The sequence below is a fragment of the Physeter macrocephalus genome, chromosome 11 (genome assembly GCF_002837175.3).
Source record: "Physeter macrocephalus isolate SW-GA chromosome 11, ASM283717v5, whole genome shotgun sequence".
NCBI lineage: Eukaryota > Metazoa > Chordata > Mammalia > Artiodactyla > Physeteridae > Physeter > Physeter macrocephalus.
In genome coordinates, this window is record NC_041224.1 from 154,770,325 (window position 1) to 154,794,381 (window position 24,057).

Consider the following 24,057-nt stretch of genomic DNA (forward strand, 5'->3'; position numbering starts at 1 on the left):
AGACACTTCGCAAACTGGCGTCGGCTCCTGACACTTCCTCTGCATACCCCGCGCTCCCATCACACTGGATTTATCATTATTCCCAGAGCACGCCAGGCTGGTGCATTGCTCTGCCCTCTGCAGTAATGGTTCCCTTTCCCTGAAATACCCTCTGCTCCCTCCTTTCCTTCACCGTTTGTGTAAGGGAAGGTGTTGGAAGCAGACCATGTTTTGGGGCCAGGGTGACTTTGATTCTGTTTCCAGCTCTGCCACGGCTCTAGGTGTGAGGTCTCTGGGTGGTTCAATTCACCTCTCTGAGCCTCAGTTTGCTAAACTGTAAAATGGGGATAAGGATTTGTGCTGCATGGGGTTGGGATGATGAGCTTCATAAATAAAGGGCTTAGGACGGTGCTGCCATATGAGAAGTGCTCATTAAATAGTAGCTGTTATTATTCTGTCCCCGCTCAAACACCCCTTTGGGAAACCTTCCCACATTCCTCCATACAGAACCAGTGCTTCCTCATCAAACAGTGCCACCATTCACACCTTACTCGTTGCAGTAACCCTAGAACTCACACAGCGCCCAGGCCAGAACCAGCAATGTGAGCCCCCAGAACAGCAGTGTCATTCTCTAGGTGGAGGATTCCAACTGGGTTATGAATCTTACGGCACTGCTCGGAAAGTGCTGCATCCTATTCTCTGTAGTTCATAAAAAAGTATGTGGAGTGTTTCGTACGCGGTATAAATGCCGCAGATTAAAGGGCCTTTGCTGGAAGCATCTTTGTCCAGCGGCCCCGTGCAGAGCTTCCCAGGGAAGCTTAAAGCCTTGCAGGCATTTCCCAGCAAAGGCAAGCCTGCTCCCAAGGCTGCCCGGAGTCCCAGTTGGTGTCCTCACGGGTCACCCTCTTTATCCAGTAGGAAAGAAGCTCCTTGTCACTCAGGATTTGGGGACCTGGTTTTTCGTCTTCATCTCCAGCCATGTCCCCAGACCCCTCCCACTCTTGGCTCCAGTCACAGTTCCTTGGAGCGTTGGTGAATGTTGCTGCCTTTCAGATTCCTACTCCTCCATCTGGTCTCAGCGACCTCAGCCTCAGGGCAGGGTCTGCTTCCTCCCAGGTCCAGGTTAGAGCCCTGGTCTTGGTTCCTGCGGCCCCCGTACTCCCCATACTCTGCAGCTCTGTCATTGGGTGCTGTGAACGCCTGGATCCTCTTCCACCCCAACACTACCTGTGGGGTCCTGTGCCCCTCCCGGGGGCAAAGGTGGCTCACCTTACCTTGGCATTCCTGTGTGGCCCCCGAGGTGGCCAGCGTGTAGCCAGGGTAGCAGAAGCAGGAGTAGGAGCCCACGTGGTTGACACAGCGCCCCCTCCCCTTGCAGGGGTCCCCCAGACACTCATCGTCATCTGAGCGGAGGGAGGTGAGAAGGACAGTCAGGGAGGCCTTCCTTTGGGCACCTGCCAGCAACCTGCCATGCTAAGGACTGGACAGGGAATGGTGCTGTGGGGCAAGGAGGGGATGAAGGAGCAGAGGAGGCTGGGGAGTTGAAAAATCTCTAAGGCTGAGGGCCATGAAGTCGGTTCATTGGGCCCATTCAAGAACCAAGGGCCTGGGGCAGTGGCCCCACACCTCCTCCCTGCCCCGTGTCCCCCTCCCCCAGTGGCCCAGTGATAACTTCCTTTCTCCTTCAAGGCACAGTGGATGTGTCTCCCTTGTATAAAAATATTGGTGGAGTGGATTAGGCCCACACTGGATGATTTATGTGTTATGCCTCCGAACCTCTCCCCCAGGGATGGCCGTGGCTTCAGTCTGCTATGCAGACAGCAAGGTGGCCAGTTTGAGAGGTGGGCTGACCTCAGAGCTGAAGCCTCCAAGTACCAGTCAGGGGACCCTGGGGTGGCTTCCCATTCTCCTGAAGTCCTGGGGACTCATCAGATGGTGCTCCCAGAGACCGGTCTCCCCAAGGGTAAGGTTAGCTTTGTCCATAGGGATTGCTCTCCTCAGTCCATCCACCACACAGCACTGCTCGGACTTTCGGCTGCCTGGACTCTGGACTGTCCTCCAGCCCTGCCTCCACCCACCCCAGCCACTGAGTGAGCCCAGGCTGCCCACGTGGATACCTGTGCAGTAGGCCTGGCTGGGGTGCAGCCGGTAGCCGGGGCTGCAGATGCATCTGTATCCATCAGGGAGGTTCACACAGGTTCCCGGACCACAGATGTTGGTGGCTCCAGCAGCACATCTGTCAATGCCTGTGGATGACGGAGCAAAGCAGAGGTTATGGCGGGGTGCAGATGGGTGAAGGCAGTGGAGTGGGGTGGGGGCAGGGCACACGGGCCTCAGAGGACCACAGAAGCCTCACCCCAGCCTTAGCTGGGCCCTCCCACATCCACGTATAGCATGGTCTGTGTAAGAACCCACGTCACCTCCTCCCAGGGCCCCGAGCCCTACCAGGATGAAGCTTGCAGCACTGCATACCTCTGACCGAGACCCAGGGGGTTCCAGTAACCTGTGTCCCGTGTCCCAGCAAAGGGGCTCCCCTGCTGAGGCCTCCAGCCTGACCTCACCCTGAATACGGGGACAGCTCTCATCCACAGTGAGTGCTTCCCTTCCCTGGCAACTCCTGACCAGTTTTTCCTAGGCAGACAGACAGATCTGATGAGGGGGGTCTTGGGACCACAGCCAGGGGAAGAGGGGAGAGGTGGGCACAGGCTAACTGAGCAGGGCCTTGAGTGCCACGCTGAGACAGGCCTGTAAGCAAGGGGGTCATGGGAGGTGGGGTGTGATCAGAACTGTCTCAGAAAGACCACGCATCTTGCATTCCATCTTGTTCAGAAAGGCAGCAAGATGGCAGATGGACTGGGGTGGGAGGGGAGGCACAGAGGGCCCCTAGAAACCTGTTGAAATGAATTAAACAAGGACTGCCTTGGGTGGTGGTAATGGGTAAAAATGGGAGATGGAAACTGAATTCAGAAACAGTTTGGAGACTCGCCAGGACTCAGGGCTGAGGCTGCATAGAGAGCAAGAGATTATAGGCCTTTTGAACTGCGTCCATAATACCAGAAAAGTACCTGGCACTTAAAACATGCCGAATGAACAAACGACTGAATGAATGAGTGATGCTCCCGCTCCAGGTCTCAGCTGGAAGCCCACACACCCAGGCTCCCAGCCCTGCCCCACAGCACTGAGGGAACCCCAGAGACCCAAGGAAATGGGTCAGGATGTGGCCTGTGGTGGTGCATAGCGGGGCTTCACAGCGTTTGCTAAATTGGACTGAACTGAACGTGCACACCGGCCTGTTTGTCGGGCTACCCTGCCCCTGGCCTGGCTTCAAGTTTGTGTCAGCCTGGGGGCTCAGGAGGACCTCCAGCCAGGTTCTAAATGTCCTCCCAGAGGGGTGAGGTTGGGGGATGGCAAGGGGGAAGGGAGATCAGGCGAAAGTCTATAGATCATGGGAGGGATTCTGTCCCCACATAGCTGAATCCCCAGCTGAGCCCCTTAACCCAGCTCATCTTGCCTGCCGAGCGGAGGGGGGCCGAGGACACTCCTTGGAGCAGCGCACTGAGCTCAGAGAAGAGGGGTCCTGGAAGAGGGCCTGGTCCAGGCCTAGGAAGGCCAAGCTCCCAGCCCCACCCACACTCTCTGGACTGTTCCACCAACCTGCAAGGTCTCTCCCTTTACTGGAGGAGATCTGGAAATACCCCTCACCCCAAGGTGACCTCAGTCTATGAGGTTACAAGCAGCAAGGCCCCGATGAGGACACTCGTGGGAACACACACGCGAGCACACACACGTGAGCACACACTTGAGCAGGGAACAGCTGCAGCAACACCGGCCCTGCTTCTCTTGAACCAAGTCCCCAGACAACGAGCCTCTGACGAGGGCGCATTCCCGAGCAAGGTGGATGTACTGGGGATCTCCCCCATACCACCCCCCGACCACTGCAGTGGCCAGAGCCTGGGGAACGCAGGCTCCAGGGCAGCTAAACAACTTTGAGAAATAGAACCATTTTCCTTCCCTAAAGTCGGCCCTCCCTGTGGGCCTCCCTGAGTCTGCCCACCGCCAGGGTACTCGGCTGACTCGGGGCCAACAGCCTGGAAGAGCCAGCCTCCCGGAGGCCCCATGTGCTCGCCTTCCTCGAGAAGGCCCCGTGGATTCTCCTGGAAGGCACCCCTTCTCTTTCTCCTGCCTGGCTTGACCGGTGCTCCAGACAGGACTCCCCCCATCACCAGGGGCACCCTGTGCTCTCTGCGGAATGCAGCCGGGGGCCGCCGAACCCGGCGGGAGTTCACTGCACACTGTGCATCTGGTGGGAGAGCCCTGGAGTTGGCTCTGGCCACCCACACCTCATGGGGCTGCTGCAGGTACCTGTCGGGGCCGGGGTCACCAGCACATCGGTGGGGGCGGTCACTTGCTCTTCTTCCCGGGCCTCCGGGATCCCCTGTCCAGGCAGTGGCGGCGTTGGTCTTCCTAGGGCATCTCCTGCGGAGGGGAGAGGGGCGGGGGGAGCGAGTGGGCCTCAGCCCCTTGGCTGCCCACTTTCCCACCCCCTGGACGACATTCCCTCCAGAGGTGCAGTGGCCTGCCCTCCCCCCTGCCCTCCGGTCCATCTGGCTGCGAGAACCAGGGGTGGAGCCTAGGGCGGGTCATCCCCGCTGCCTCTCAGTCTCCTGAAACTTAACCTGGCCCCAAACAGAGTCAGAGAATCTGAGAGCCCCGACGGGGCTCAGAGCACATCTGGTCTCCCTGCTGCTCCACCCCGCAGGGAAGGAGGTGGAGGCTCCTGGGAATGGCCACTTGTCCGAGGCCGCTGGCTTGTTGGGGATGGAGCCGAAGCCCGGGTCTCCTGACTCCTACTTCAGCACTCTCCTTCTGTCTGCAGAGTTCTTTACAGTTTACAGAGCTCTGCCTCGACCACCAGTGTCTCATCTGCCTTAAGAGGCAGGCATTAGTGTCCACATCATAGTAGAGGAAGCTGAAGCCGACTTCTGAACAGTGCCCTGTCCCCAGCCCCAGGGACCGGCAAGCTGGGCTCTGTGGAGCTCTAACCATTTCCTGAGGGAAGACAGGCTGGGGGCAGGGCTCTGGGTACCTGACCCACCCCTGCTGCAGCCAGCCCTTCCTCTTTGGTCTTGTTTATTCTCTGAGCAGCACCGTGAAGGGCAGAAAAAGAGCTGTGGCTGGCGAGGTATTTGTAAGGCATCGCGGTGCCTTTCACTGACCCATAACACCTTCGGTGTACAGAGCTCCCAGGAGAAGTGTTCACACGTCACATCATCCACAACCTCATCTGATTTGAGCCTGTGCGCCAGCTCCCGGGTACTATCTCCACGCCTAGATTAAGGTCTCTCCTTCCCTCCCTTTGTTTGCTGGGCACCACTAGGAGGAGGCACTCACCTGGGACCCAGGCAGATAGCTGGGTAACACTGGTTGTGACCTGCACAGAAACGGGAGGAGGTCACTCTTGGCTTCCCTGTCACCCCCATGATGTGCTTCCTTCCTCCACGCTCACCCCTGCTTCCAGGCTCCCCATCCAACTAACTCCCTCGTTCAGTCTTTCATTCATTCCAGGTGTTGATGAGCTCTTACTACACCCTGGCATTCTGCTAGGCACTTTATGTCTACTGTCTTAATGAATCTTCTCAACTGTCCTCTGGTAGAAGGCTGTGATGATCAAATGAGCCGATGTACGTAATGTGCCAGCTCAGGGTTACAGCAACAAGTATCGTATCAGTGCTAAGATCTCCACATCTCAGATAGAGCAACAGAAGCTTTAGAGGTTAACCGGTCTACCGAGGGTCACAGGGCCAGCGTGGTGAAGCTGGGACCCCAGGCCACACCTGGCGTCCCTCACCATAGCCCATGGACAGAGGTAGATGAGCTGTGGGGAGCAGGGGGTGGCAGAGGGCCAGGAGCATGGCTGGGGCTGTGAGGACACGGAAGAATTTTGGTCTGGGAGGACAATGCATGTTTCTCCAGGGAGAGAAGAAACTCCCTGGGGGAAACAATAGTTGGGGAGAGTCAGGGATGCAGGTTGGAGGGGCAAGGGATAGGGTAGGGATTGGCAGACTGATGAGAGAAGAAGCAGCTTCACTCTTCTGGAATGTTTTTCTAGGAGGACACTCAGTTCTTTACAGGGAAATCCTGGGCTCAGGAGAGGGGGTGGGCTTCCCCTTTCTCAATGAAGTGGTTTGAGGCTATTCACAGCTCTGCTTCTATTTCCCCACGAGCCACTCACAGAGGAGATCGGAGACCTTAAGCAAGTCAGGCTCAGAAAGTGCTGAATCCGGAATTAATCTGGAACCAGTTCTAGACCTCATCTGCTGTGATGAAAGCCTGAGTGACAGCCAGGCTGTCAGGGGGCCCCAGACCTTCCCAAATGAGAGTACTTGCACAGCAGCTGCTGGAAAAACAGGAGCTGTTGTTATTACAGCCTTTAGGGTAAAACTGGGTCTTTGGATCAACTCTCCCACCGTGGCTTCTCTGCAAGTAAAATCCTATGTACACTCCATCTTTCTCCCCTCCCTCCCTCACAGGACGCTGCCCTGCGGCCTCAGTGCTACCAGGTCCTGCTCTCTGCTACCCTTGCGCGACTTGCTGGTGGGAGGACTCGCTTACCTGGCCAGCCTGAGAGTCACCTGGGAAGGAAAGGTGAGAGCGTGAGCTCAGGGAGGAGAGTCTGGCTGCCTTCTCCCTCCCACCCACGGCCAGGGCTGGTTCAGTCCGTGACCTCCTGACCTTGTCGCCAGCAGGCTCAGTGGTAGAGAGAGCTCAGACTCTTCTTACCTGCCTCTGCCCCTGCCACCCTTCTGGCACCGGCCAGCCCAGATCCCACAATCCCAGGTCTGGAAGACCTACAAAGCGGTCAGTTGGTGAGAGGAAACCTCCGGGGTTCCTTTGATGCCCCCGGTGACAGGAGTCCCACCCGCTCCGGGCCAGTCCACCCCATCCTTGCTGTAACCCTCCTTGCACTGCCACCTCCTCCCTCCCGACCACATCGGGTCACTCCGTCCCTGCCTCAGGCTACAGGCCAGGGCAACAGTTCTAGGAAGGGGAGGAGTTGCTCCTGGCCTGGCCAGTGCCTGGTTACCATGATGACTGGGGCTCTGCCTGACTTCCGTGTCTGTCTGTTCCCAATTCCTGGAGCACTTTGGTCATCACTTAGTTCCCCTGGTCCTAATATGTCCTTGGCCCCCTGCACTCTGTGCTACCAGTAACCCGGGCTTGCCTTCTGCATGGTTTCCCAGGGCACCTGCCAGGGGTGCCTCGAGCCCAGTCTCTTTCCAGCCCCACACCTCCTGGGCCCAAGGCAATTGAGCTGGAGCCAGTGCTCTGACTCTAAGGCCACGGGAGGGGATCTAAAGCCCCCAGATTCCCCAGGATCCACCTGCCGACTCTTCAGGCTTGGCAGCAAGCACCAGCCCCAGAAGCTGCATGGCCGGGGGCAAGGGATGGAAAGGCCTGGTCAGCTGGAGTGGAGGATGCGGTGGACCTCTCCCACCCCCACCAGCAGCTCCCTGGGACATGGGTACCTCTTGACCCTATACGGGAGAAAGAGGAGGTGAGGCCACGTCATCAGGCCAGGCCATGAGAGCAGGTTCCCAGGGCTGTGCTGCTGCTCTGAACTCCTTTTTCTAAGGCCCCAGAGATGGAATGCCATGGGTCCAGTGGCTCTTTGAGGTGCTGTAACCCGAGGGGAGGGGGAATCTCTCAGGCATCTTCCCCAACCCAGATACCTTTGTCAGGGGTGGTCCCGGCCTCCAGCCAGGTGCCGGTGGCCTCCCGGAGTGGCTGCCTCTCTGCTGGCCTGGGCAGGGTCGCATTGCTCTTCTTTCCCTGCTCCCTCAAGGGCCTGGTCAGTTCCTCCTCCTCGGCTTTCCTCATGGACAGACGGATGTCTGAGCTTGAGTAGGTGTAGCCGTGGCCGGCAGGGCAGATCTCCCTGAAGGCCTCTGCAAGTTCAACAGTCAGAGGACAAAAGCTGAGGGATGCTGTTCCCGCAGGAACCCAGGGCCCTCCTTTTCCTGCCTTTTGAGGGACAGGGCAATTGTGGCAGCAAGGAGGGAGGGGCCCCAGGTTGGGTTAAGGAGTTGAACAGGAAGGAAAATTAAGAGTCTTCTGGCCTGACGTTAGGTCAGGTAGGGGAAGCTGGCCACTGGCTTGGAGGAAGCCCTTCGGTGGCTGGGGCTGAGATGGGGACAGAGGGTTACCTGTGCCAGGCACGGGGCACTTCTCACACTTGCTGCCCCAGGCTTTGCCCACTCGGCTGCAGCAGCATATCTGCTTGGTGATCCGCTGGGCCAAAGGCAGGGTGCAGGTGCCGGGCCCCAGCAACCGGTAGCACGGCCCCTGCTGCATGGAGACGGCTTTGTCCGCTGCAACAGACATGGCAGGTGGGGATGGGCAGGTGGCCAGCGGGAGGGGAAAGGCAGTGGGTGGAGGAGTGGCCGGCCACGTGCATGCAGATTGGCTTGGCCTGCATCTCAGTGTAGAAGTTGGGGCCCTGAAAATGCTCACAGAACATTAGGAAGGGTAGCTGCAGGAATGCTTTTAGCACCTCCTCATGTTATCTGTTTGAGGGGACCCTTGACTCTCACCCTCACGTGGGGAAGCTAAGAGCAGGAAATGCGGATGTCTCTGCTTGTCTGCAGATTCTGAGTCTATACGTGTTTACCAAAGCCCATCCTGGGGAGCACGAGGGAGGAGCAGTGTGCTCTGAGGGCCACAGTCTCCCGGGGGAGCTGAGACGAGGTGAAGACCACAGGCCTGATGGGGAGCTTTGCGGACCAGGCCCTGTCTTGGTCGTCTTTGCAGCCCAGACACCCTGGGCAATGTCTGGTGCACGTAGATACTCAGTAAATGCTTGCTAGATGGCTGGCTGGCTGGCTGGATCCACGAATCAAAATCCCATGGACCCCAGTGAGTGTGAGCCACGCTGGGTTTAGAAAATAACAACACCAAGGGCCATCTCTGCCTCCCTGCATGAAGGGTCTCTTTCCAGAACCAATAAATAAGTCACCATGAACTCTTCGTGAGAGTGGCCAGATGGATTCTCCCCATTCTGGGTCCCCTCGTTCTCTGCTGTCCCTTTAAGGCTCTTACTATCTAAGGCTCTTACTATCTCCTTGCCCTGGGGATGCTGGGTCCAGTCTTTCCCTCACATGGGTGCTCCCTCTGGGTGGTGCTGGGGTCTGTTCATCTTGTGGCCTCCCCAGACCCAGTACCCGGCGGTTCACAGACTGAGGGCTTGGCCGGCCACAGGGAACTCTGCTGAGCCTCGGGTGGCCCACCCGACCTGGGTGGCTACTTTGCAGAGGCCAAGTCGGGACTGGTTTTATTCAGTACTGGTCAGGCCTCCCTGGTCTGGCTGTGCCGTCAGCTCTGCCGTGGGGGGTGGCGGGTGGAGGGGGGCACTGCCAGCCTGGGCCTCTCCCCGCTGGAAACCACAGAGGTCACTAGAAACAGCTGCCTGGGTGTTCACACATGCACACACATGGACACGATGCTGATACGACTAGTGACACGTACGTGCTCATGGGCACACGGGGACCGCAGGATTACGGAAAGGCCCCGGGGCCGGCAGCAGGGCCGCTCCTGCTATGGGCAGGCTCCTTAAGAAAAGTCTGCAGTGAAAGGACCAGGCTGCTAAGCACAGGCACTGGAAGAGGCAGCCACAGCTCAGCCAGACATCACAGCAGGGGCAACACACATCCTCCCAAAGCAGATGAGGCAACAGATGGGACAGTAATGATGAGAGAAAAAACAGAGGAGGTAGAAAATCCCAAACTGCAAAGCCCTCAAAGAAATACATAAAGAAAACAGAGAAGCAGTGACTGTCTCCGTCCCAGCAGGACGGGGGATCAGGTTTGGTACTTGGGGCCCAGTTCCAGGTGGGGGAGCAGCCCCTGGACCCTGCGATAGGGTCTAGGGGCATTTCTGCTCTCAGTCTGGCCCGTGGGCCTTGAGGGTCCCATCTCGCCTCTCAGCGTCCCCACCCTGGGTCCTGCCTGCACTCACACACACAGCGACTCCTGGACGGATCCAGCAGGAGGCCGGGTCTGCAGGTGCACAGGTAGCTGCCCCTGGTGTTCACGCAATCCGAGTCCTCGCACAGGCCCAGGGTCAGGCACTCGTTGATATCTGCAGGGTTGGCGGAGATGACCAAGCGCCCCCCGACCCAGGCCTGATGGAGGGGAGGGGTCGGGGCAGAGTTCTCCTATGATTCTCCAAATAGAAGGACAGCAATAAGAGAGCTGCCGTTTACTAAGTGTGATCCCTCTCTCTGGGCCTCAGTTTCTCATTTGTAAAGTGGGGATAATAATAGTAATGACGATGTAGTCCTGTTAGGGGGATAAAATGAGATAAAAATTGCAAATCGCTGGGTCCAGGAACTGGTAATAATGGTCATAATATTAAGAGCTAATGTTTATTGAGTGCCTCGTGCCAGGTAGTAGGCCAGGTGGTTTGCATATGATACCTTATTTAATTCTCACAGTTTTATCAAGTAGGTCCACACGGCCTCATTTTATAAGAGAGGAAACTGAGGCTCCAGGAATAACTTGCCCAAAGTCACTCAACTAGTAAGCGGCATCCTGGGAAGTAACAGGGGGAGTAGATGAGGGGAGAGTTTGAGTTGGAGGGTGGAGAACAGGCTGCCCAGTCCCTCCTATTCAGTCTTCCTTGAGAGACCCTGAAGCATCTCTGCGGGACCCAAGATCAGGGACCATGTCCACAGTGAGAAGCTGCAGGATGGAGGGACCCCGGCAAGGAAGAGGAGGCGGGAGGATGGAGGCAGGTGCTGGGAGGCGGCGCAGAGGTTTAAGAGGGCAGGGGAAATCACAATGCTCACACTCTGAGCTCCAAGAAGTCAGGGGCCCTCTTAGCGGTGGCACCTTTGCTGGTGATGGTGAGCATGGAAGATTTGTGATGGCCACCCACCTCCAGTGCCAGGAGATAACACATGGCAGCCCAGTGTCATCAGAGCCGCCTACTCATTCACAGGCTTTGGGGAAACTGGCACTGAGTACAGGAATAAAGGGGCTGCAGGATGACTCAGCTTGGGCACCAAGGGGAACTACTGCTTAGCAGGATGTTCTATTGGGAAGAGTCCATAGTGGTCCCCACCAACTCAGGCTGACTTGATCTCCCACCCTGGAGTCAAAAGTCTTCCCATTCCAGGGAGAGCAGCCCAGGAGGTGAGTGGATGTGCGGGGACCGTGGGCCACCTTGAGATACAGCACAACGCAGCCCTACAGAGGCACAAACCCAGATCTGGGTGGGGGAGGGTAGAGATGGGGAGGAGGGGAGGGCTTGGCTCCCAGGCCCTTTCTCAGCTTGCACTATCACTATCCTCTGACTTCCTTGGGCCCCTGGAAGCAGCAGCCCCCATAGCTCCCCCAAGCTGGGGCTTAGAGGTGCCCACTAAGGTGGGCCACTCAGACAGTGGCAGCTGCTCCTTCTATCTGGGGATATGGGTGTCTCCCCGCATCATCAAGCCTCTGTTATTTCTGCTCCCCAAGCCCAGCCCTGTCCCTGGTCATTCTTACCTTGGCAGTGAGTGAGGTTCAGTCTCTTGTATCCCTGGGGACACTCCAGCTGGCCATTTTCAATCACTGGGGAGGCTAAGGATTGAAGATACAGACAGGTTTCACTGGAGGGCCCTTGGGCTCCTCTGTCACCCATGCTGGGAAGTGGGGTGCAGTCTGGATGTCCAGCCCACTCTGCAGCTGTGAGGCCCCATCCCCCCAAGCCATTGCCCCGGGTAGCTGCACCTCCTTAGCCGAAATCCCTTCCCTGGCTCTCACCAGGCTACTCTCAGCCCACCTTGCTATTACTAAAAATGATACCTAGTGGCTATATATCTCGTATATATAGTTATAATAATATAGTCATATAGTTATTAGATACAGTATATATTATATGATATCAATGTTATACAATATAACATGTGATTGAACAAATTTGTGTTTTTGTTTTTTGGTTTTTTTTTTTTTTTTTACTTTTTGTTTTTGAAGTAATTATGGATTTGCAGGAAGTTGCAAAAAATAGTACAGTGAGGTCCTGTGCATCCATCACCCACTTTCTCCCAATGGCTGCATCTTACACAACTCTAGTTGTTTTGTTAGTTTTTTTTTTTTTTTTTTTTTTTGTGGTATGCGGGCCTCCCTCTGTTGTGGCCTCTCCCGTTGCGGAGCACAGGCTCCGGACGCGCAGGCTCAGCGGCCATGGCTCACGGGCCCAGCCGCTCCGCGGCATGTGGGATCTTCCCTGACCGGGGCGCGAACCCGTGTCCCCTGCATCGGCAGGCGGACGCGCAACCACTGCGCCACCATGGAAGCCCTGTTTTGTTAGTTTTTAAACATCTGAATATGACAATTCACAGTCTGGTTCTAAGTTCAGTTTATTCTGATACTTGGTTTGAATGCCACCCTAGCTGACAAAGCCCCCCGATCCTGCAAGAAGCTCACCGTCGACTGCACTTATAGATCCATGATATCCATTCACTCACATTCACCAACCTTGGGATGCTGTTGTTGAAATTTGGTTAGCAGATTTTCATGTTCCCGGAGGTCAGTTAGTTGTTTTTACAAATTCAAAAAGAGTTCGAAAATCCCAGTTCTTGAGTTTTTCAAGTATGCAAGTGGAGAGGATTTATAGCAGCAAATCACAGAATGATGGAACTTTTTCCAAACATTCATTTTCAAAAGGCTCTGTCCCACCACAACTTCCTTGAAAAGCAGCCCTGCTTAAAGTTTATAACAAAACTGGGCAGTGGTCTGAGTCCAGATGGGCCAATAAGGCAATAACTGTCAGTATTTTGGTGCTGATACATGTCCTATCTTGATTTCACACCGTTCCTCTTACTTTAAAGAGAGAGAGAGAGAGAGAGAAGGTGTGCTTAAAAACAAAAACAAACAAAGAAACAAAAACAACTGACATTCAGTAAAAACAGGGAAAACATCTCCACTACCTTGGAGGGACAGACTCGTATGTCAACCTCCAAAGAAGTGCTTTGAAGGTGTTTTTTTTTTTGAAGATGTTTTTTCTTGAAAAGCGCTAGCAGGTAGTGTACTATTGACAGCTACCTGTGATCACAGAAAAAGGCAGCAAATGTGGAACACCCATCTTTTTGTTTAAAAAAAATGAAGAAGAACTGCTCTTTCAGTTTGATGATTCCTTTGCCAAGACATAGCCAGTAATTCTCAAGGGGCACAGGCATTTCCACAGACACTATTCCAATATGAAGCTCCGTAAAGATACCTTTATACTTTAAAGGTCTTGTTTTATAAAGTTAACCGCATGATGGCTTCCTGTGACAGCTTGTCTTCTCCCAGCTTTGACTTCTTTCTGGCAATAACTTGCCTATGAAGGGTATGGGGAGGGGACTTTCCAGCTAGCATTCCCCAGCTCCATTGCCTTGCTGGTCCTAACATCAGCCGCTGTACTCATAGAGTTATTGGGTAAACCTTATTTTTATTCAAGAAGTCATTTACTGTTGAGAATATAGGTCTTCTATCTTCTATATAGGTTCAACCTTTAGTGGCTTACGCAAAAGATAGTTCTTCATATATTTTATTGCTGAAATAGATTCTTGCAAATACCAAGAGACATGTTAATAATACCTATACCTTCATCCAGTTATACAGCAAAATGTGAGTGTCTCAGTGTTTTAAAATGTTTTCTTTTTTTTGATTCTTTTTTTTTTGAACATTTATTTGTTTATTTATTTGGCTGCATCGGGTCTTAGTTGGGGCACATGGGATCTTCGTTGCCACGTGCGAGATATTCGTTGTGGCATGCAGGATCTTTAGTTGTGGCATTCATGCGGGATCCAGTTCCCCGAACAGGGATTGAACCTGGGCCCCCTGCATTGGAAGCGGAGTCTTAGCCACTGGACCGCCAGGGAAGTTCCTAAAACGTTTTTCTAATCAAGATAGCTTTTACTCTATCATTAGCTGTTATCTCTGGGCACATTATACACTGAAGGCAAGGTCTGGTATTAACGATAGTAGATATAAGTTGTATTTTATATAGACTTCTTGATCATTTGACTCCTGGGGTCCATTTTGGGTCCCATCTGAGAGGTCATCATTATTTTTACCTTGGAATATGGCCGATTACCTGTCAGAGGAGAAGGGTCAGCATTGCATTTTTAAAGGATCGCTTAGGATTATTCATAGTATTTTATTTTACTTATTAATTTTTTAAAGAGGATTTTAAATAAATTAATAAATTTATTTATTTATTTATTTTTGGCTGCATTGGGTCTTCGTTGCTGCGTGCGGGCCTTCTTTGTTGTGGCGAGCGGGGGCTACTCTTCGTTGCGGCGTGTGGGCTTCTCACTGCGGCGGCTTCTCTTGTTGTGGAGCACAGGTTCCAGGTGCGCAGCCTCAGTAGTTGTGGCTTGCTGGCTCTGTAGTTGTGGTTCACGGGCTTAGTTGCTCCGCGGCATGTGGGATCTTCCTGGACCAGGGCTCGAACCCGTGTCCCCTGCATTGGCAGGAGGATTCTTAACCACTGAGCCACCAGGGAAGCCCCGCATGTTATTTTAAATCCTGTTTCTCTGCAAGAATTTTTTAGAGTCATTTCTCCATTTGGTGAGGGCTGCTTTAGTTAAAACTAGACAACCTAACTGAAAAACCCCACAAACAGAGCGCTGTCGTGCATTACATGTTGTGATACCAAAGGCAAACATGAGGAGGTGCCGTGTTTCCCTGGAAGCCCCACACTTCCCTGAGGACACTTGCAACAGTCTGACATAGAGATCAAGTGAGAATATAAATTAGTAAAGCTTAATTTTTTTTTTAAGATCAAAGAACTGTAAATTGAAGTTGTAATTTTTTTTTTTTTTTTTGCCACGGATGGTCTTCCCCACGGTTTGCATGTTCTTCCACATGGGGACTAGGCTTCAGCCTAAAAGGCCGCTGTGTGGCGATAAGTGAGTATTCTGAAAGTGCTGACATTGAGAAAAAGGATGGGGTGAGGCCGGGAAATGTGAGCACCTGGCCCGGGGCCTGGTGGCATGAACTGAAGACAGGGAGGAAGAAAAAAAGAGGGGAAGTTGTTTGGAGAAACTCAGAAAGCAAGCTGATTAGATGCAGGAGCAGAAGGTGGGAAGGAATATCTTGAGGCTGATGCCAGGGGCCGGGAGAACTGAGACAAGGGGACATCTGGACAGGGCTTCGGAGGCGTGAGGCCTTTGATGCATATTGTCCTGTCTGTTTCTCCTGTCTGTTTCCTGTCTGTTTCACGGGTTAGGAAGGAAGGTGAAGCTCAGAGGGGGCCGAGTCCGGGTTGCAACCAAGCTTCTGGCTGCGAAGGGCACATCCTTCCTACACCCAGAGAGGAAGGGAGGGGTAGCCAGGAGGCCAGGGCAGCAAGGTGGTGCCAGGAGGGAGGAGGTATGCAGAAGGACCTTGCTTCTTTACAGAGCAGGAGAGGGGTGGCAGAGAGCTGGGATCATAGTAAGGCTGGGAACCAGCCGTGGCACCTGCAGGGTACCCCGAGAAGCTGAGCAACGTGTGAACTGAGAGTAGCCGGGCTCATCCGTTACTCTGGAAACATGCGCTTTTTCTAGAAAGTGATTTCCTCCTGAGAGGACTCTGCCTTCTCACTGGCCTGAAGAGAACCTGTCAGCTGGACAGCCCTTGGCGAGGGCAGGCTTCTAGAGAGAAAGAAGTGTCAAAGCCAGCGTTCCTCGTGAGACACCCATTTTTGCCAGCACCCTGCACCCCACCCGCCCTGAGCCAGGGCCATCAGCGCCCTTCCTCAAACCTCACAGAGGCCTCCTATAGGGGGCTGGATCCCAGCTTCTGTAAGACCAAGTGCAGCAGCCAATCCAGAAAAATCTGCTTGTATCTCTTTGGGGGAAAGAAAGTCGAAGTTGAGATGACCACATGGAAGGGAGAAACCTTGGCTTGGGGTGAGAACTCAGCACCCACCCACGGCTCTGGGTGAGATTTCGGCAGTGATGGGGGAGGGCGGGTATCACCAGGAGCACCTCTCAAGTGCTCCCAGCACACGTAGGCCTTCCCTTGCTGTAATGCTTAATGGACTGTGCTGTGGCTGCCTCTTTGCTTGTCCATCTCCCCTGCTAGCGCATAAGCTCTGTGAGGACAGGGACCTTGCCTTCTTTGTCATTGCTATGTCTCTGGAGTCAAGCACAGCACATGGAATAGTATAGGCAATCAAAAGGGAATGAGTAATAATAGCAGACACTAAAATAGCTCCTACTATGGGCTAGGTCCCATTATAAAGGCTTTACAGGTAATAACTTATTTAATCCTCATAACAGGCCTTGGAGATACATACTAATATTATCCCCATTTTACAGATGAGCAAACTGATGTACAGAGAGGTTAGGAAACATGCCCAAGGTCACCCAGCTGATGGATTGAGCTGGGATTATGCATCTGCTTCCAGAGGATAAATTCTGAACTATTCCTCTCTACTGCCTACAAATAAATAAATGAACGAATGAATACATGACGAGCCTTAGGAGTTGTCTAGGTCAAGAATCTTAGGGTCCAGAGGTCACAGGGAGATGCCTGCCCAGCAGGAAGCATATCACCTTTCTTGGGAACTCCTCCTCTCCCTTTTTAAAAACAAGGGATCAGGAGAGTGAGTGCGGAAAAAAAGGCAGGGACACCCAGAAGGAGGTCAGAAGAAGTAATCAGATGCTGGGCAAATGCTCCATAATGTGTACAACCAAAGCATCATGTAGAATCGGTGAAGGAAATAGTGAAGAACCTGTACTCCTCCCATGGCCCCTCAGCCAGATCAAGGATAAATCAAGGGTCAGAGAGCAGAGGACTTGTGGATCTGGAAAAAGAGAGTGGCTGATCTGGGATTCCTGTGGGTGCTTCAAAGAGGCTCTTGGGAAGTGGTCTTGCAGCTTGGACTTTGACCTGAGAAGCCAAAGCAGCTGCTGAGGGGTCAGCTGGACTCAAACTCAACTCCAAGGAGTCTGAACATCACCAAATGCCTGTGAAGCACGTAGGGCAGACATGCATGACTCTCCTAGTCAGGAAACCTGGGCCATGCGGGCCTGGAACTCAGGTCTTCTGGCCCCGGACCCCAGCCCTTTCCACTCACTGCTGCACCTTGGTTGCTCACAGATGCGGAAGGAAGCAGAGGGTCCTCTGGCTGCAGCCTGCCCCCACCCTGCTGATTCTCACCCTTGGCTGCTGGAATTTCCAAGGAGGCCTCAACAAGAGCAAACCGATTGCTGGAGACAGTTTTGGCCCTGACTCCAAGACAGAGCTCGGGGAGGAGATGGTGGAGACATGTGTCTGGCCACAGGGCTCTTTACAAGCCACGCTGATCTCAATCTGTGATGACAGATGGCTGCAGCAGGGAGATGTGGAGGGTCCCTTGCCACACACCCTTCTGCCCAGAGAACAGATACACACACACACACACACGCGCGCACACACACACACACACACACTGGACGAGGCTAAGTTTGATGCACAGGGACACGTGAGCAGGCTGGAGTTGAACCTTTGATCTGCAAACTTCAGGTGGGTAAGCTGGAAAGAAACTTTGACTCCCCGGGAGCGGTGGAAAGAGTGTGGGTGCTGGGGCAGCCAGACTAGCATCTAATTCCTGGCTCCACTCTGACTAGCCGTGTGACCTGGGCACATTTCTTAACCTCCCTCGGTCTTAAATTTTTCACCTGTAGAAGTGGGGACAGAAACTCAGTTCGTGGGTTGTGAGGATTAACTTTACTGAAACAACCAATGTCAGACTGAAACTAGCATAATGCCTGGAACAGTCCCTGTAGATGTTCCTCAAGCCTCCCTCCCTCCCTCCTTTCCTTCCTCCCTCCCTCCCTCCTTTCCTTCCTTCCTTCCTTCCTTCCTTCCTTCCTTCCTTCCTTCCAGAAACACAGTTTTGAGGAAAGCAAGCTGGCCTGCTGCCCCTCACTGGCTGGAGACACTTGGGCAAGTTACTCTCTGAGCCTTGGTTTTCTTATCAGCAAAATGGGGATGACGTTTCCTTTCTCAGAGGGTTATTGTGAACACTAAACAGGCATGCAAAACTCTGAGCATGATGCTTGTCACACATCGGTGATTATAATAATGTCCATTATTCCAGATTTTCCTCCTTGGTGAAGTCCTAATGGATCCCGCAATGGTTGTGGAAATGCCACCCAAAGACAGGCTCTGACTGCTTCCTTGGGAGCACTCCGGAGCCAGAGTGGGTGTCTTGAAAACCATGAACAGTGAGGTGGAGAGGGGTCTGGTCAGAGCCCTGGCTCAGACAGGCGCCACTCCCGCCAGCCTAATCCTATCCCTCCCAGGGCTCTCCAGACCAGAGATGCCACGTGTCAGTGACACCCCTGCTAGGGTAGGGAGGGTGCTAACGTGAGCTGAGGCACAGTTCCCAGGAGGCTTCGAGTCCCTTGGAAGCTCTCAGAACAACCCCGAGCCAAAGAATCACGGCTTTTATCAGCCCAACAACTGGAATTCTGAAAATCTCATTTCTTTAGGGCAGGAGACTGGGCGTCTGACCCCGAGTTACAGAGAACAGGAGCCCCACCCCGGCACAGCTGTTCCCCCAGCCGGGGTCCTCTAGCTCAGTGAATGCCTAAACCAAGAAGCAGAGGAAGGGGATTACAGAGCGATTAGAAGCAGGGCTCTGGGGTCACATAGACCTGGAGTTTCAGGCCCAATTTCCTCATCTGTAAAATGAAGATAGTAACACCCACCTAGAGATGTTGTTAGGATGCAAAGAAAGGAGAACGAACTTAGTGTGGTGCTTGGCGCGTATTACATCCTCTGAGTAAAGGGCTGCTAATGAGGACATGATGAGAGCGATGCTGCCATGACTCGCCCTAGGGTTCTCTGCTCCAGCCTCCTCAGACATCACCTTCACATGCCCACTCTCCCCGGGGGCTGGCATCACAGACCTACACCTGGAACACTCCTTGTGGGCAAGGGCCATGGCAAAACCCAGCCAAACCAAGGCTTTCCTTCTATGGAGAGTTTCAAATAAATTTTCAGATGTATATATAAACCTACATTCCCTCAAAAATCCATTTCCTTCCCCCACTCCTTCCACACACCTGTTCTTGGTAGGCATACTCCTCGTGGCGGGGAGTTCAGTACTTCTGGAAACATCCCATTATATTGCTGGGCAGCTGCAGTTTTTAATAAGTTGTCCCTACTGCTGTTTCCAGTTGAGTTCTGTCTACTAGAAACATCCACACATCAGCTTCTGCCCACCCCCTGAAACCACACGGAACAAGCCTACCCACTTCCCCCCCAACCCCCGGATGTTTCTTCCAACACATCTCTGTTAATTCAGGCCTGCACTGCAGGTTGCTGCCCTGCCTGTCTGTTCAGTCCAATCTTCTGGCAGGATGTTGTCCTTCATGTATACGTGGAATACAGTCTTGGGATGCACCCTCTTGACTGTAAAATCCTGGTCTAGCATCCTGATTTGTATTGTCTTCGGGTTGCCCCAACGCCCTCCTCCCCAGAATGATTAGGGAGATCCTGGTCCCCTAAGAATCAGACGCACTGTGATTTGAATCCTAGCTTTCCTGTCCTAGCTGTGTGACCTTGGACGAGTCCTTCAGCCCTCTCTGAGCTACATTTTTCTCCTCTGTCAAATGGGGATAAAGATCCTTAGCTTGCCGCTGGTTGTGACAATGAAACGAGATCATGTAGGTGCAAAGCACGGCATAGTGTAAAACTTCAGTACCTGGCAGCTATTATTGTTTTTAAGAGGGAAAGACGTAGAATTCCTTGAAGGGGAAGAGCAAGAGAGAAAGATGCAGAATTCCTTGAAGGGGAAGAGCAAGAGAATCAGCTCTTCCTGGAGACACAGGGAGGGGCCTGGATTCTGTGGTGAACTCATCCAACGCCAGGCAGACGGAGAGATGGTCTCGTGGCAAACAGCCGGGGCCCACCACTGCGGGCCGCGCGCCGTGTGCCAGCCCAGCCTGCCCCAGCAAAGGGGCCTTGGGGTTGACACAGCCAGTGCCAAGCCAGATGGTCCAGCGGCCAACTTTCCAGTCAACCCAGATGTCTGTCTTTCTCGGATGAAAACTCAAAAATGTGGCCTCAGTCAAAGTGGCTTTTGAGAGCTGTGTGCTCTCCAGACCCTGCAGAAGCTCTGAGCTGTGACTTTTGATAACTCCCCAGGGGTCAGGAGGATGTGGCTCAGGCCAGGTCCTGGCAGGTCAGCTGCATCTGTCACTCAGAGTGAAGGGAGAAAGGTGGGGGGACCAGAGGCTGGCCTAGATTGACACTCTGAGCCGTTTCCCTGAGAAAGAAGGCACTGAGGAATTTTTCTGGAAGAAAAGGGATTTGTCTGTGCCATGTAACTGAGACTTCAAGGCAGTCCTTTCCCATGTCAGAAATAGCAGCACTCTGCAGGGACCTTCTTCAACAGTCCTGTACAGCCTCAGAAGCCAAAGATGATTTAGCGGAAGCCATGAAGCCACGTGGTTCCCCCAGAACCAGGGGGAATTCCCCCAGAATCAGAAGAGAAATAGAGGTTCAGAGGGGCAGAGCCACCAGGGCTGAGAATGTTCCAGAACTCAGGAGTATGCCTGTCTTGCCAACCATTCCCAAACCTACCCCAGCAGCTCGCCTTTTTTTCCAGAGTCTTGCACAGTAGCTTGCCTGTCTTGCCTACTTAAAGAAACATTCCCAACCCCGGCCCCAGGCTTGGGCCTTGAGCTAGGTGTCTGGCACCCCGTCAACACAAACAAGGTTCCCCAGCATCTTGCCCCTTCTCTCTACAATGCCCAGCTGCACTTTAATGCGTTTTGAATGTTTACATTGCCCTTTGTAATTTCTTGCTCAGTGTGGGGAATACCTAACATTCCAGGGTCTGCACCCTGGTGCCCAGCTTGCTGAGGTGTGCTGAACACAGTGAGGGGTGGTGCTAGGAGGGGACAGGGAGGGGGTGGGTGCTCAGCCTTGGGTGTGCTGTGCTCCAGGAAATGTTCTCTCTCTCCATCTCACCTGCCTGTGCAATTTCCTTGGGTTGTTAAGCTCTTTCCCATCTCTTTGGCCCACTCTAATAATTCTATTTTTTTAAAATAAATATTTATTTATTTAATTTTTGGCCACATTGGGTCTTTGTAGCCGCGCGGGCTTTCTTTAGTTGTAGTGAGCAGGGCCTTCTCATTGCAGTGGCTTCCGTTGTTGTGGAGCACGGGCTCTAGGCGCGCGGGCTCAGTAGTTGTGCCTCGTGGGCTCTGGAGTGCAGGCTCAGTAGTTGTGGCGCACGGGCTTAGTTGCTCCGTGGCATGTGGGACCTTCCCGGACCGGGGCTTGAACCCATGTCTCCTGCATTGGCAGGTGGATTCTTAACCACTGCGCCACCAGGGAAGCCCTACTCTAATAATTCTTCAGGCCTCATCCTGGATGTCACCTCTACAAGAAGCTTTCCCTGATCCACCAGTTTGGGGAAGGATCTCCTACCCCACGGTGTACAGATGTGCAGGTTGTGCACTGCACAAAAGCTCCACATCTAACAGAATCATTGGCATCCTGGATTTGTCCAATTATAAAGACTATTTTGAACACGTGGAAGGGGCACCTTTCTCTAATTTGCACAAAGGTGGTCCCGGTTATGCTGTCTGCGCCCTCCTCCCCCACCACCCTGTAAGCTTGGAGAGGGGAGGCACTGTTTCTACCTCGTTCTCCACTGTTAAGGCCTACACACTATGGGTACTTCAAATGGGTACTTCATCAATGAAAATATTTGTTGGCTGAGTGGAGTGTGGGATATGGACGTCTCAAGGGTGGGTCTGACCAGGAGGAAGAAAAGTGGTGAAAACATCTTTGGCCTGCAGGGGGAGATGCTGAGCAGCTCCACACACTCCTCCGCATGGGGCAGTGGGTCCAGTCCCTCTTCCCGTCTTGGAGGGATACTTCTAACAGTAATTATAACAGCTACCACTTACCGACCTAATGCTAAGTACAGGTGCCATCTCATTTACTCGCCACAGCTGCCCTACGAGGCTGGCACTATTACTGTCTCCATTTCACAGATGGGAGATGGGGCAGAGAGAGGTCAGCAGGCAGAGCTGGGACTGGTACCTGCCATGTATTGGATGCTTAAGCCTAAAAGCTTAATACTACCCTTTGGTGCTTCACCAAAAATTCTATCACACTGTGAAACTGTCCACATTTATTTTTAGTTTGGAGAATATGGTCACTGCTCCACAGCCGAGTCTGAAGTTAGGAACAGCCCTGCCGTTCCCCGCTTCGGGGTCTGGGCCAGGCCCCCCACAAAGCTGACTCACCGAGTTGACTTTCGACAGGCAAAAGAAATACATGCCAGGCCTGGACCCAAGCCCAGGAGTGAGGCCTGCAAGAGGAAGACAGGCTGAGCGGGCAGGAGCCGCACTCAGGCATAGGTACCTTGTCACCTGTCTCCCAACTTTAAGATCAATGCCTATGAGAGTGGCATTTTGCTCACTCCTGAATTCTCAGTGCTTAGTATAGGCGAGGCACCTGGTGAGTATTTGCTGAATGAATGAATGAATACGTTAGGTTTTCCCACCACAAAAAAAGAGGGCTGGGAGCTGAGTTTCCCATACCCCAAGGCCGAGGACATTCTGGGACAGATGCCCAACACTGATTCAAAGGCTGAGTGGCAGGAAACAGGAGGTGAGGAGGAGGCCTAGGGGTCCCTCCAGGGAGAGAGAGGGAAACACTGAGTCACTAAATCAAGACCTCTGGGCCCCTGGTACCTGGGCAGCGGGGGTATGTGGAAGGGGGTTGAAGGGTAGAAGAGGGCCCAGCATGGGATGTAATTCCTAAAATCTGAGCAAGAACAACTGGCAAAAGAGAGTAACCCATTCCAGGCCACCAGACCGAGCAGGCAGGCCACACTGCACCTGGCAATGGGTCTGAGCCGTCAGGAGCCTCCGCCACCAGCCAAAAGCACACTCAAGGCAGATTTGGAAAGCTTTCCTAGTTTACCAGCCTGTTCTACCTGCCTGGCCTCTTAGGCCCTGGTGGGAAATGCAGGGGGTGGTGCCTGCAACAGACGCCAGGCCCTGGGAGAGCTTTGCTGACAACCCTGAACCCTGGCACCCAGCACTCACCTGGTCTGGGTGGACACGGGGCACAGGAGGTCACTCCCCAGAAGGCTCCCACACTGCCACAGCAGTCCTCTTGGGCAGTCAGCTCCAGCAGGGGGTTGGCACACTGGAAAAAAGGTCATGGACACTCATCACCTGCTTCCCTCCCCTGCTCTGCACAGAGATGTCGCAGGAAAGCCCGAGACATGAGCTCACCACTTACATCCTGCAGAGAATGCCCCCACCCAAGGGAGGGGAGGAGAGGGGTGGAGTTGTCCCGGAAGGAAGCAGTGAAACCCAAAGTCCACTCTGTCAGACCCAAAACTTGGGAGGGGAGTGGCAGGGACACATCCAGATAAGATCTTCCCTGTGAAGTCTGCAAACTGCCCCCATCCATGTTCCCAGCACGCAGAGGTTGGGCTTTCCTCCATCAAGCTCCAGGGAATGCCAGGGCCCCCTCCGCGAGCAGGGCCCATGCTCAGCGACACCACAGCTGAGAGGTGGGGAGGAGCTGGGGACTCAGAGTCCCTAACCCTTGGCTACTCCCTACCTCCCCCAGTTCCCAGGAGGGGTTTCCGGAAACGCCAAACTGCAATCCTAGGAAAAGCCATCGTGGGTCTGGCTTAGCCCCTATCCTTAGGTGCCTGGACTCAGAAAAGCTCACATGATATCCCATCACCGACTGAGGATGCCACGGGATGTAGGGGGGGATGGAGTGTCTTGTCTTTGCACTGAGAAGGCTTTGGGGTTTAACCTGCATTTGCTAATTTCACATCTCTGTGACTCCACCCTTAACTGAAGACCAAACTCCTTCTCGCCAGGTCTAATAGCCCCACTACCCACGCACCGGGAGTCCTACACTCAGCTCCAGGAGAGCCCAGGATTTGCTGGGACACAAGGACGCTTGTTCCCCTCCAGAGGGGGCCTCTCTTGGGTCCTCTTCTGTGTGCCTGGCACTGACAGGTACCCAGTGGCGACCAAGTAGGAGGCTCAACCTCTCTACACTCAGGCAATTTTATGCCCTGAGTTTT

At 53.7% G+C, this 24,057-nt stretch overlaps 1 protein-coding gene across 2 annotated transcripts in view; it reads right to left on the minus strand.

The window, feature by feature from the left end:
• The window catches only part of LTBP2 (latent transforming growth factor beta binding protein 2), a 99,952-nt gene that overhangs the window by 23,106 nt on the left and 52,789 nt on the right, over positions 1–24,057 (minus strand). For both annotated transcript variants that reach the window (XM_055088616.1, XM_024133436.3), the window contains exons 8-17: positions 23,051–23,153; positions 11,520–11,594; positions 9,991–10,113; positions 8,184–8,348; positions 7,710–7,925; positions 6,592–6,611; positions 5,371–5,410; positions 4,342–4,455; positions 2,097–2,225; positions 1,254–1,382 (exon numbers count right to left, since the gene is read on the minus strand). In XM_055088616.1, coding sequence (XP_054944591.1) covers positions 1,254–1,382; positions 2,097–2,225; positions 4,342–4,455; positions 5,371–5,410; positions 6,592–6,611; positions 7,710–7,925; positions 8,184–8,348; positions 9,991–10,113; positions 11,520–11,594; positions 23,051–23,153 — 1,114 coding nt within the window. The remainder of the gene's footprint in view (positions 1–1,253; positions 1,383–2,096; positions 2,226–4,341; positions 4,456–5,370; positions 5,411–6,591; positions 6,612–7,709; positions 7,926–8,183; positions 8,349–9,990; positions 10,114–11,519; positions 11,595–23,050; positions 23,154–24,057) is intronic.